We start from the raw sequence: 14,146 nt of genomic DNA on the forward strand, positions 1-14,146 counted from the left end.
TGTAAGTGATATCAATTACTTGAATACATTCGTTTAAACAACAACTTTTTTTCCAATCGTGCACGTCATTTTGTTTGATATAAGTTCGCATAATACACATCCACTAAAATGTCCAATTATTTGTGATTTGAAAAGTTCTGGTACGCATGTCCAGAATTTGTTTCTTAATTTTAAACATATTTGGATTAAATGTTAAAACAAGAAAGCAACACTTTCCAACCTGTTCTATGCTGTCTCAGATCGATTACTCGATTACTATATCATCAGAAGGTGTTGACAGACACAGAGTTAATAGAGGTGTAGAGTATTTAAATGAAAATTGGCATAATGTACGCTGGGGTATTCTAAACAATGCTTCAACTCCTCTGTGACAAAATCGACAAGTTTGAATGAATCTCACTACTTAACAACCAAATACACCCCCAGAAACCCGATATGCTGTGAGAAGTGGGATGTGCTATGAGAAGTTGCCGATATATTTCGATGAATTTCGGTAGGGTTGTTAAATCCAGTTCTTTAATTGTTTAAAGGCATTTTTGAATTAAAAAATATTTTGGTGTATGCAAAGGAGTTATTACCATGTATGTTAGAAAAATCCTGGTTATTAATATTCGGGAATTATTGAAATATGGCTATTTAAAGTCGACGATGTAGGGATTTGTCCCATATTTAGCACTTTATTTACAAATTTCTTTAAAGGTATGCCAGTGAAAAAGTTTTTGCACCGACAATTATATTATCCAATGTCTTCGAGTAACATATCCGCCAGGGTTTCTTAAAACAATTCGTATTGGTGGAAAAATTCGACTTTACATTCAACATGTTGATGACAAAAAGATATGACATGGTTCTGTACAAAGATTTCGAGATATGACATGAGTGCAGTTCATTTATAAAATTAAAAGCTCACTATTACAGCTGATTTATGCCCACTCTGATGCATTGTAGATCATTTTTATTGAACTTGAGGTTTTATAATTATATCCGTTCTGTAGCTAAGTTAATTTCCAGCTAATTTGCATCTTTTATTATTGTTTCAAAATCATTGTAAATGTAAAGCAATTGATTCATACAGGTAAAAATATACGTCCGGTAGCAATCTAAACATTTATAATAATATTCATGCCTAAAGTTCCAATTATGGGTAGACTTTCATAAATGTGAACTAAATTTGGATCTATTATACATGACTTCAAGTTGACAGCTTTGCTAGCTAACTGCGGGGAGTGGGGGGGGGATATTATAATAATAAAATTCAGTTGATACATTAGATGTTTTATTTTGATGTTTTGATTATTTGTATCTTTTTATTGTTTGAAACTCATTTTAAATGTATGAATCAATTGCTTTACATTTACAATGATATCTATGTTCCTTTCTGCTTAAAATATGTATGCTCCTTTATGCATGGTATATGTATGTCCCTTTATGCATGATATTTGTATGTTCCTTTATGCATGATATATGTATGTTCCTTTATGCATGATATATGTATGTTTTTTATGCATGATAGATGTATGTTCCTTTATGCATGATATATGTATGTTCCTTTATGCATGATATATGTATGTTCCTATATGCATGATATATGTTTGTTCCTGTATGCATGATATATGTATGTTTTTTAATACATGATATATTATGTTTCTTTATGCATGATATATGTATGTTTAATTTTGTATTTTGGCAAACACATTATCAAACACTTTTCGATAAATAATTTTCTAAGAAGAAAAAAAAGAAAAGAAGTTATATTATCAATAATATATCGATTCGATACTATAATTATATTTTATTAGAGACATAATAATATAACAAATAAAATATTCTTCCTATTTATTAGCTTTGTATTGTGACACCAACATTATATCATGTGTGGTTTTAACATTGAAGTGATTTGCTAATAATAAAGCATAATGTATTAGCGATTTTAACGTAAGCATCTATGTTGACTTAATGTTATATTACATCCAAACCTTGGGTGATATAACAAACATGAGTCAATCGTAGTCAGACCTTCTGTGATTAACATTTACCAGTATCACCCAGTACTTTAACGTTTATCATCTTATAATAAAACGCAAAATGAAACAAAGCTGCTGTTTCTTTATCAGCGTGTTTCTTTCGACATAAAAAAATACGTCAAAGTTGCGTGCGTTTATTGTTTCCTTGAAAACTCTTTGCAACAGCTTGGGCCAATCGTGTTAGTTCACACACCGTGTATATAAGCTTGTGATTTTTTTCTGTCAGGAAACAATTATTTGTGAAATGTTGTATCAAGAAATAACAACGAAAACATTGCAGTGGGTTGGGCTCATTGTATTGTTGTTCACTTATGGAGCAACCGAGGACGGTAAGTGCATATTCTTTCCTTCGTAAAAAAACAAAACAACATAATATATTGTTTTCACGTTGACCGTTCGATCATCTGTATTGTATATCAACGCTATTTGTACGACGTTTAACTTCACCTTACTGAATAATGTCAAATAAAGAGTATATGCTTGTAGCACATATTGGAGAAATCGTGTCACTCTTAATAATTTTAATGTTTATACACAATTGGTAAACGTGGTCCGAAAATGACCGCTACGAAAGCGATAAAAGAGAGGAGAGTCTTAAAATTGTGCTTCATCATCATAAACTGTATTACATCTTTTAGAACCTGTATGCACACTGCCTGCTGAGTCCGGGTCATGTTTTGGTTATTTCCCGAACTACTTCTTCAACACATCCTCTTGCAAATGCGACAAGTTCATATATGGCAGCTGCGATGGTAACGCCAACAGGTTCGAAACGCTAGAACTATGTAGGTCCGAATGCAGTGGTCCGATAACGTCAAACGATGTATGTGGCCTACCCAGCGAGAAAGGAAACTGTTTCGCTATGATCAAACGCTGGTTTTATGACAAATCAAAATGCGAATGCCGACAGTTTGAATACAGTGGATGTGGCGGAAACGCACATTATTTCGAAACCCCAGAATCCTGCCAGACAAACTGCGATTGCTATGACTGTAACGTGTGTTCACTTTCAACTCTTGCAGGAGATCCTCCCATTCTCTGTCTTGCTAGTATTCCGAGGTACGGGTTCAATTCAACGAGTTACAAATGCGAAGAGTTTATTTACAACGGCTGCGGCGGAAATGCCAACAGATTCTAGACGCTTGAAGAATGCCAAACCGGATGCCCTGGTAGTTCTGTTACTCCTAAACCTATCCCTTGTTCGTGTGTTGAGCAGCCGGAGACTGGTCCTTGCAGAGCGGCTTTTCCGCGCTTCTTCTACAATACGACCTCCTGTAAGTGTGAGACTTTTACTTGGAGAGGCTGCGGCGGAAACGGTAATAACTACGAAACAATAAACGCCTGTCTCAAGCAGTGTGATGGACACAATAAATGCGGCGCCTTATAGCCACCCAACTGCTATTTGCCGTCTGATCCTGGATCATGCGATGCTGTGATTTAACGATATTACTATGATGACAAGGAGTGCATGTGTCGCGCGTTCAATTATGGCGGCTGCGAAGGCAACAGTAACAACTTCGCTTCGAACACGTTATGCATGAGCGCATGTGGCAATTCAAGCTGCCCTGTCTACAACCTTCCGGATGTTACCGGGCCATGTAAAGCTGCTTTTCCGCGTTATTTCTACAACGCACAGACCTGTAAGTGCGAGGATTTCATTTACGGAGGATGTGCGGGTAACGGCAACCGCTATGAAACCATAGAAGATTGCTATGCTGTAAGTGGATCGGTCACGTGTCCAGTATGTAACCTGCCGCCGAATCGCGGACCGTGCAAGGCGATGCTGGAACGCTGGTATTTTGATGCTTCGTCGTGCAAGTGTAAACAATTCACATACGGCGGGTGCGAAGGAAACTTTAATCGATTCCTGACCAAGCAGGACTGTGAGGGCTCTTGCGGAAGTTACCCATGTCCGGTGTGCTCCATAGAGCCTTCAGAAGGCCCGTGCATAGGCGGTATTGATTACGATCGATGGTATTACGATAGCCAAAATAACACATGCAAGAAATTCGTATGGAGCGGGTTGTGAGCCAAATGGACACAACTTTCTGGATAAAGGCTCATGTAACAAGGTCTTCAAAGGGTTTGTGTTCTCCCTCCCAATAAAGATAGGTCCCTGCAAAGCGACCATTAAGCGCTACTATTACGACAGCGTCTCGAAAGAGTGCAGAGATTTTAGCTGGGGCGGATGTAAACCCAACGGGAACAACGTTAAATCACTCCGGGAGTGTCAACGCATCTGCATGTAAATCGAGTGTTTTGGTTCAAAAACTATTTGTTTGTGCCATAATTTGCTGTAAAATATGGAAAATATAATCACTGGATAAGACATTATTTTGGTTTGAATTATGATTAATGATTCTTATTTTGCCATATTTTTTATTTAAAAGTAAATATGGTAAGAAAATATTTATGCATATGAACGAATAACAACACAAATTATTTTTAAACTAATCATATTTCCGAAACAATATATCACTTACATAAATAATAAGCGAATCGGTGTACTTTACATACATGTATGCACTACCGTCTTGCAGGCACGAAACGTGAACTAATTTGTCACTTAAAACGCAAGAACTGGTCATTTTTTTGGGGCGTCAAACAAAAAAAGAACTTGTTTTAAGTCGATCGGCACCGGGACACGAACTTCTGGTCATCATGATCATAGAAGCGGGCGCGTTGAAGATTCGGCCATTCATTAGTACAAATGTAGTAAGGAAGAAAATTAATGAGCGAGAAACAAGTTTTCCAAACCAAAGAGACAATTGTTAAAATTACTGATTTTAATGGGCAACACAATATGTATTCCTCATTCATTTTTATGAATTATATTTTGAATGTATAATTATATATTAATTTTCTGTTTGGGAATGAAAATAAACAAGCATTGCCACAGGGTAATGCAAAGTTGCAACCCTTCAGTTAAGGTTCAAATTGTTATCTCATCTGTAAACTGATAATGGTTATCTTATTTGATATTTTTAGATCACTAGTTTAATAGTTATGATCGTATTCCTCATTGAATATTCCAAATGTTGCAAATTTTTATAAAACGTTGAACGACTATAAATATTGCGTCGCAATCATCGTATCAGATTGTAGAAGATCCTATCGCATCGTTTCTACGCTACAAAAATATTTGTGACAATGCCATGGAGATCGGAAACAAGCCAGGCATTACATATGTTCTTAACAGAATGAGGTATGTTTTTTCACACTGTCGTATGGATTATAGTGCTGCAGTTTTAGAATTGATCTTTAGGTATGATCTGGCCTTTCGAGCGAGGGACGCAGGCTTCAAACACATCACAACTACACTTGTTGCAAATTATTTTAATATTGTCACACAGTCTTCCTAAACATCTCTAATATCCAAAACCTTTACATTACATTTGAATGTGCCTTAAAACTTCGAACTTGAACTTCGACTCTCAGTCCCCAGATGGGTGCAGTTTGTGATAGGTTTGCGTGTTTTGTTGTTATAGGTGTTTGTTTTTATAATTGCATGATGATTGATAAAATAACAGTCCGGATAATCTGTATCATGCCCCAAAACAATTGATGTTTGTCTACACGTGTTGGTAATTTATGGTAAGTACATGTATAATTGCATGGTGAATGCTCCACTTACTCAGTCACTTTAACAATAACAGAAAACCTATTATACAAAACAACAACAACAACAAACTAGATATGCATTCATTTTCGTTTTTATGATGTAACATACAAAGATTCATAAATTAATTAATTAAACATAACTTTTTATAAGCCATACTTTAAGCCTTAGACGCTAATCAGTTCAGTGGCATTCACGTGCAACATATTGATTTAAGAAGTTGCATGAATACCAAGATGCTTGATTCAGAAATGAAACATTTCAACGGCCGTCCTTGCCCAATGCTGTTGGTTTAGAGTACGTCTATTTACGGCAACAAGATGGTAAAACCGTTACATGCACTCCAAACAATAGCCTTGTAGAGAAAGCATTTTAGGCTTTGAGGAACTTATTCAGTGTGCAATCATCAAACGGTATCATTTCACTAGAGCTGATGACATTGTCGATTTGTCATTAACTTGTTTTTTTCTTACCATTCGACACATTTCATGAATTAAACAATATACTACTTTCGACTTAAATATAAATGATAAATTCATATTTAAGTGTCTGTCGTCAACTAATTTCGATTTTACAGCTATATTAATATTTTACTTTTGACGAGATATTTAAATTCAGAACTATTTTGGGGGGATTTTACGAAGCTAGATGTATGAAACTCTGTATATAGATAGACATTTTGGGAATATGCAAATCATTTCAGTGTATTGGTCAGACTAAAATTGTTGAAAAGAGATAATTGGAAAATAAATATTTACCTCCGATATCTAACAAATATGTAAGCTCTGGTAATGTAATGAAACTTCTGTAGATACTAATCTTACACCATTTACCCAGTAGGGGACTGATGTTTTGTCTGTGACAAAGCTTTTTTGGAATAACATATAAAATGTGTAGAACACTATTGTAATGTTAAAAAATAGGATTATTAATTTTATTTACTACATGTATAACACATGATATTGTTAACACTAATACAACTATGTTAATGAATTTACAACTTTAATTTAGATACTACCTTGAAAAAAAATGTGTACATGAACATTATAATATAGGCTGTTAATTTATACGTTTTGATTAGTTTATGTTTAAAATCTTGCGCACAACACCATTTCATGCTTTTGCATTCATAATGCACTTCGCCCGCTGGTATTTTACAACTATGATACTTGCGCACAACACCATTTCATGCTTTTGCATTCATAATGCACTTCGCTCGCATGTATTTTACAACTATGATTCTTGCGCACAACACTAGTTCATGCTTTTGCATTCATAATGCACTTCGCCCGCTGGTATTTTACAACTATGATACTTGCGCACAACACCATTTCATGCTTTTGCATTCATAAAGCACTTCGCCCGCTGGTATTTTACAACTATGATACTTGCGCACAACACCATTTCATGATTTTTCCATCATAATGCACTTCGCCCGCTGGTATTTTACAACTATGATACTTGCGCACAACACCATTTCATGCTTATGCATTCATAATGCACTTCGCCCGCTGCTTATGATTTTTATGACGTAGACGATTAGTATCTATATAGTGTTTCTGTATTACGTTATTTGCAGTTTAAGGCAACACTCCATCCGCAGCTTCATTTCACATCTCTTCAGCCTCATGAACTATCGAGAATGCATTACAACGCATTTTCTGTCATTATTAGACAGCTTGTATTCTCATAATAACCAAACCAAGATTTCGTACCATAACCCAAAGTCACGATTGACTTATGTTTTTGCTATAAACATTTACATAATTATTTCATACGATAAGATCTATAAATCTAATGATTGTATCTTAAAGCCATTATTATTTGTAATTATGGATCCTTCGCGATAACGAAAGTATGACATCGTGCAAGTTTGACAACGACACAAACAAATAATTATAGATGTATGCTACAAGCATCTCCAAATCGCAATGCATACGAATACTGTTGCGAAAGTGGTCTTTATTGTACTGTTGAATGCCGTTCTGAACATTTGTTGAACGTCGTGTTTATATTTGCATGTATAATAATATATTATATTATCTGCACTAGCTTTTATTATATTAATCACAAAACATATGAAATGTTTTTACGAACTCTGAACATATTGTTCGGCATTGGAAAATACGTCAGAGCGTTTGACAAGTGTATGCTAATATTAATTAGGCTAAATAAGATGTTAACTTTGGTTTTCATTGGCTTTTATACGTTAATCATCTTCTTTACAAACATTGCGCAAGTTAAGCGTGACAGTTAGACAAGGTTATCAGTAGGTTTTGCACACGATACTAAATACAGGATATAATATCGCAACAACCGGATCTTACGTTTGCTTCTTCTGAACCCACTTTTTTGTGAAATGATACGTAAATATTCAGGCAGTCCAAAATATGTTCGTTGGACAGAATGAAACATGTTAACGTAAAACATGAAACAATTTAAATTGTTTTCTCAAGAGAAACATGTGCGAATTGTACATCAAATGTTCACATATTCAGTTAAATAGTAATTAAATGTGGTAGATCTACATAATACTTGGTTTAAAGTTGTCGATCTGCATGTTATAGTATACTTAAATAACGGCACTATTAAAAACCCAGATTTGTTCTTTATTGATCTCAATTTCATATCAAAAATGTATATCTGGACATTATATAATGCATTCGGAATATCTTTAGCCGCACTGTTTTCCCCTCAGTACTCCCCTTGCAATTCGTCACGGTAACAGCGTGCTTTTACACCGAAGCGGTTGTACCATTCTCTGTTGCAACCACCGCAATAGTTAGCCCTGAAACAAAGCGATTATATGTAAATAAAAAATTCTGTTTAAGAATTCAATTTAAAATTTAAATGTGACATTATATCAACGAAAACGGCCTTATTTTGTGACATGTATTAAATACACTTGATATAACAATATCCCTTTTTGTATTTAAAGTATGCATGATACTCTATATATAACAAAATATGTTCAACTTTTATAATAAGTATTACATCTTATTATCATTTTTTATGTAATTTATGCTGCTTGAATCGTTTTAAAAATGTGATCATAACGCATTTTAGAAAATTTGAAAATATCATGGCCTTAATGAAATTCGTAGGCGTTGAAAAATATGAACGTTTCAAGAATGAGGCATTGAACACATTCGCCACACTTGCTAAATAACCATGGAACAAAGGGTTATAATGGAAAGTATGTACAATACCTGCATGTCAAATTTGGTGGATTATAGCATATAGCACCACTACATGGATCCATGAAGCAGTTCACAAGAGGCGACCCGTCTGGGCAAGAAGGACGAGAAGGAATACCAATGCATCCTGTAAAATGATCACCATTGCGATATGAAATATAACTGGCCAAAAAGAATGCATACCAATGCTCATGTAAATCAGAAATATTGAATTAAAGTACAGTTATAGCGCGAGTCTGAAAGAGCCCTACCTGGTTTGTGGTTTGTGTAAAAAAACAATCTTTATCGCTAATAACGCAGTATTGAAGGGTTTTACATCAAATTATGTTCATCTCTTAGTATCTGACAAGCAACAATACCCAATGTCTAGAATATATTATCAAAACAAATATTATAAATTCAGCTGTGAAGTTTGATTATAATATCGTTATTCTATTAAAATATATTTGAAACAATTACCTGTGATGAAAATCCCGAGACACACAAACACCGCAATATGTGAAGTATTCATTGTAATGAATGAATGTTCAATGTCGACATGCAGCTTCCTTATATAGAAATGTCAATGGAGGATAGGTTTAAAACAGGATATTGTTTTCGCTTAAAGGAACACAACCCGCGAAGGTTATGTATAAAGTGTTTACTCCTGAATGAAATCAGTAAGATATATCGAGATAACAAGTAAACTAAAAGCAGTTATTAAATAGAAAAAAAGAAATAGAAATGGGGCAAATGAGTTGTTGTTTAAGTCAATATTTCTTAGATATATTCGTGTTTGTTTGTTTTCTTCTTTATTAACAAATATCGTTTGCTAGGGCAGACCATAGCATCAATTCATGATTAATGAGTATATATTACACGTTACAAACTGCATGTATTTGAACAAATGTTTGACCTGTGTATGTTAATATTAATTTTGATACATCGGCTGTCCATTGTAGATTAACCGTTTTATATTCATAATCTTGTTTACAAACATTGCGCAAGTTAAGCGTGACAATAAGACAAGTTTATATTGTTTGTTTACCACACGAAAACGACAATAAACAGGATGTAATCTGGCAAAAACTGCATCATATGTTTACTTCGCCTAATATTGTTTTCTCTCCAGAGCAACAGATGCAGGACACGTCGAATGTAACGCTTGTGTCAATTAAACTGCTTTGGTTGGATCTCTCAACTAAATAAGCCGCGTGAATAGTGACAATGCTTTAGGAAGTAATTTCAAAATATTACATTAAACTATGTTTTATAAAATAAATATTTTATCTTAATTAACTCAATTTGCAATTCAAACCATTTGTTTTACTTCAAAGCTCATAAAGTAGTTCTATTTATATGAAAAGAAACAACAGCTTTATAATGCGTGATTAGTGCACACAAATATTCAGAAATTTAAAAATAAAATGGATAAATACTTCTCGTTCTCGCCATCTCGGTTAACAGTTTTTATATAGAAACACCTATGAATATTCACATCAAAATCGGCTACATTGGAAAATATCAGCGGGTTAACCGTGAAAAGCAATGTCGTATATCAAGCATAGACACAAGTATATTGTTCTACGATACGTTATTGCCACAGACGTCATATAGATGATGTGCATACAATCAGTGGACTTGTGTTTACAAGCTATTACGTGTAACGAGATACAGACCGATTTATGTAAATTTAGCATACATCATTTCACAGTTCGTTTTAATGGAGGAGTTGGAATCGATATCGTATACATGAAGATATCACACATTTCTTAATGCATTTTTTGGGCGTGTTGTAGACGAAAATTTATGAATTGTCAATAAAAAATTAAACCACGTATTCAACAATAATTGATGTATAAATACTTGCTATAAACTATTACATCCTCTTATTTGAACAAAATGTATGTCGGTGCATTAAATACAATTGTAAAACTTCAAATATTTTCATATTGGTATGCAATTATTATATATTAAAAATGACGTGCATAAATGTTCAGAGAATATTCTGACTATAAGCAAAAAACGCATATACAGTTAAATATTGATGACATACGTTCGTATTGGAAGATCATAAAACTGTGTATATAGTTGTCGAACTGCATAAATAGTATATTTATTTAGAAAAATATTACAATGACACCATTTACAACCAGCTCAATTTCATTTAACTCCATTACATATCAATAACATATTTCTTGACATAATCCATATTTGCAACGTCTCTAGCCGAATGAATGTTCCCTCAGTACGATACTTCACTGTCACATTTTGTTTCTACACCGTTGTCGTTGAACCATTTCTTGCGGCAATCGTCACAAGAGTCTCTCCTGTGACATGATAATAATAAATTGATATCGAGTGGATTATAATAATTCATTTTAAATAAAAGAAAGTGATATTATTGCAACGTAAAAGGCCTCATATCATAAAACGTATTAAATAATTGGATATTGCAATAATAATGTTTGTATTTAAAGAATGCATGATACTGAATACATGTAAATAACAGACATCAACACGGTTTACGGAATCAAATCAATTTACGTTTCAAATACTGAATTTCCATGATTTATGATGCGTGAAACGTATTGCTGTGGTCATGAAAGTACTTCAAACATTTAAAAATATCATATCAGTAGTGAACTAAATACTCGTGGCAAAACAATAATCGTTATAAAGATAGCATTGAGCATATTCACCACCTTGTCTTAATCATATTGATGCAATTAAAAGAATCTACAATACCTGCACGTAAGATTGGGTGGATTGTGGCAACGATAATCCTTACATGGATCGAAAAAACAAGGAGGCCGCGGTATCATCCATGGTGGACAACGAGGACGACCAACGCTTCCTGTAAAGTAACCATTATTATATGGAACTTAACCGGCGAATTAAAAGCTTAACCAAATATAATATGAAACATATAAAATAACGTACATATTTTATTCAGCGAGGCCTACAATATTTGGTGTGTGGTGTATTACTAAACCAATCTTTACTAACCAGCTACTAAACAAGTATTGTTAAATTTGTATCGTAATATGATCGCCCCTAAGTATCTGAATATAAAGAAATATCCAAAGTTGAGAATGATAGTTAAAAATATAGGTTATCTACCTTTTCGTTAGATAAGTATATAACACTATAAAATCAATATTTGAGACAATTACCTGTGATGAAAATCCCAAGGCACACAAACAACGCAATAACTGCAGAATTCATTTTTAGCGATGAAGAAACATTATCGACATGCAAATTGCTTTTATAAACATTTGAAGGAAGGATGGTCATAAATCAAGATGTTGTTATCGCAAAAAAAATATTTCCGCGAAGGCCGCAAAAAAACATTTACGCGAAGGTGACGTTGTTCTTTTTTTTTTTCATTTAAAAATTTATCTGAAATATCACATCTCAAATCATCAGACCACGATAATTTAGCATAGGTTACACACTTAAAACTGTTTGTTAACATGTTTTGCGAAACCGGAGATAATTTTTAAACATAACTCAATCGAAGGGGACATATCATTAAAGGGATCTTTTCACGGTTTTGTAAATTGACAAAATTGAAAAAAGTTGTTTCAGATTCGCAAATTTTCGTTTTAGTTATGATATTTTTGAGGAAACAGTATTACTGAACATTAACCATAGTCCAATATAGCCGTTATATGTATCTTTTGACGATTTGAAAACCTAAAACTTATAAAGAGTTGCAACTCGAAACGATTGAATAGTTCTGTTGTTGTCGTTTAAATTTACGAAACTACGAAGATTGCTTATATAATGTATAAAATACTTAAAATGTGTATACTCGGCGGAATAGCCGAGAGGGCTATTGCGTTTTTACTTCAGACTAACTCCAGGACTCCAGGGGTTACTTTTTTTTCCTTTTTTTAAATTTTATTCTTGATTTTTTACTGGAGCTGTTTAAAGTTTAAGTTTAAACATATTTTATTTCCAAAATAGTTACACAACTACAGAACATATATAGAAATACAACTGTTTTGAAAAAAAGGGTAGGACCTAAAGTTCTAACAACATTATTGGTGGTCTTTCCCTGATCTGTTATTTGCATTGCATATATTCGTGACGAAAGCGTGATTTTGTAAAGCTGTAAGTTACATGGTCAAGATTACATTTGTATTAAGAAAGCAATATACAAGTGCGCAAGTAAAATACAAAAGAAAATCATGGTTTGTAAAGCTTTGGAAATAAAACATACAGTACAACCTTGAGATAATGAAGTCCTGTCCAGGAGAATATACATAACTATGCGCTACAACAACATTATGAAAAACGCTTTGTCGTCTTAATAAATATCTGAACATTTTTAAAAATGACGCAGTTGGTGTCATTATCTAACATGTCATTACCAAAAAGCATTGTATTGCAATTTATTTGTTCAATTGCGTGTAGGGTTTCAAAAAGAGTAGTACGTTGTTCAGAAAAGCGTGGACAAATAAAAAAGAAATGATACACTGATTCAACTTCTCCACATACGCATAAAGGTGAAGGTTCTAAGTGATTGATGAACAAGTGCAATTTCAAATCGCTACAGTTATTCCTTAGTCGAGCATGTAAAATGGACGATTTTCTATCACCAACATGAAAATATAAAGGAGTTTCGACATTTGGGAGAAATAATTGTTTCAATTTTATTTTAAATCTTGATAGAGAATCTAACAGTCTTATGTCGCGAGGTAAGTTGTTCCATAGATCTATAGCCGACGTGATAAATGAGCGTGAGTAAAGTTCCGTCCTTCTAGTAACGATTACATAATCATTTGCGTTCCTCAGGTTCCTAGCGGATTGTTGATAGACAGTTGCTGGTAGTAAATTTTGTAAGTAGTCTGGACATAAGCCATTGTGAATTTTGTACATATGTATAAGTTTTAGATACTTCCTGCGCTCGGCTAAACTATGCCAGTTGATTTCTGAATACAAGTTAGACAAAGAAACAGATTTAGTGAGACTTGTGACTATTCTTGCCGCTTCATTTTGTATTTTATTTAACATTTCTTTTTAGTAAAGAGCACATCCGTCCCAAACGACACAAGCATACTCAAGTAGTGGTCGTAGGTGGGAAATATAAATTTGATTTAATGTTTTTCTTGAGACCATGTATTTAATTTTTCGCATAATTCCAAGTATTTTTGATGACGATTTTACTATATTAGTTATATGCTCGTGCCATTTGCCGTTTGAGCTGAGTGTAAGACCGAGGTGTTTGTGGTTTTCTACAAAATTGACCGGTACATTATTAAATAAAACATGTGGTTGGGGAACAGCATGGTGTGATGAAAACAACATAGCCACGGTTT

At 33.8% G+C, this 14,146-nt stretch overlaps 1 protein-coding gene and 1 long non-coding RNA gene across 2 annotated transcripts; one reads left to right on the plus strand and one right to left on the minus strand.

The window, feature by feature from the left end:
• Positions 1–3,471: 3,471 nt before the first annotated feature.
• On the plus strand, positions 3,472–4,053 carry LOC127872665 (carboxypeptidase inhibitor SmCI-like; the record flags this gene model as incomplete). Its single annotated transcript, XM_052415995.1, has 1 exon — positions 3,472–4,053. A coding segment is annotated over one exon (582 nt), but the record flags the coding sequence as incomplete, so codon positions are not given.
• A 6,599-nt stretch (positions 4,054–10,652) lies between these two features.
• Positions 10,653–12,089, minus strand: LOC127871253 (uncharacterized). Its single transcript, XR_008045240.1, has 3 exons — positions 11,996–12,089; positions 11,568–11,676; positions 10,653–11,149 (listed from the first exon to the last, which is right to left on the minus strand). It is a non-coding gene; the product is annotated as an uncharacterized LOC127871253 (long non-coding RNA).
• Positions 12,090–14,146: the final 2,057 nt, after the last annotated feature.

Source organism: Dreissena polymorpha, chromosome 3, assembly GCF_020536995.1.
Source record: "Dreissena polymorpha isolate Duluth1 chromosome 3, UMN_Dpol_1.0, whole genome shotgun sequence".
In the NCBI taxonomy this organism is placed as follows: Eukaryota; Metazoa; Mollusca; class Bivalvia; order Myida; family Dreissenidae; genus Dreissena; species Dreissena polymorpha.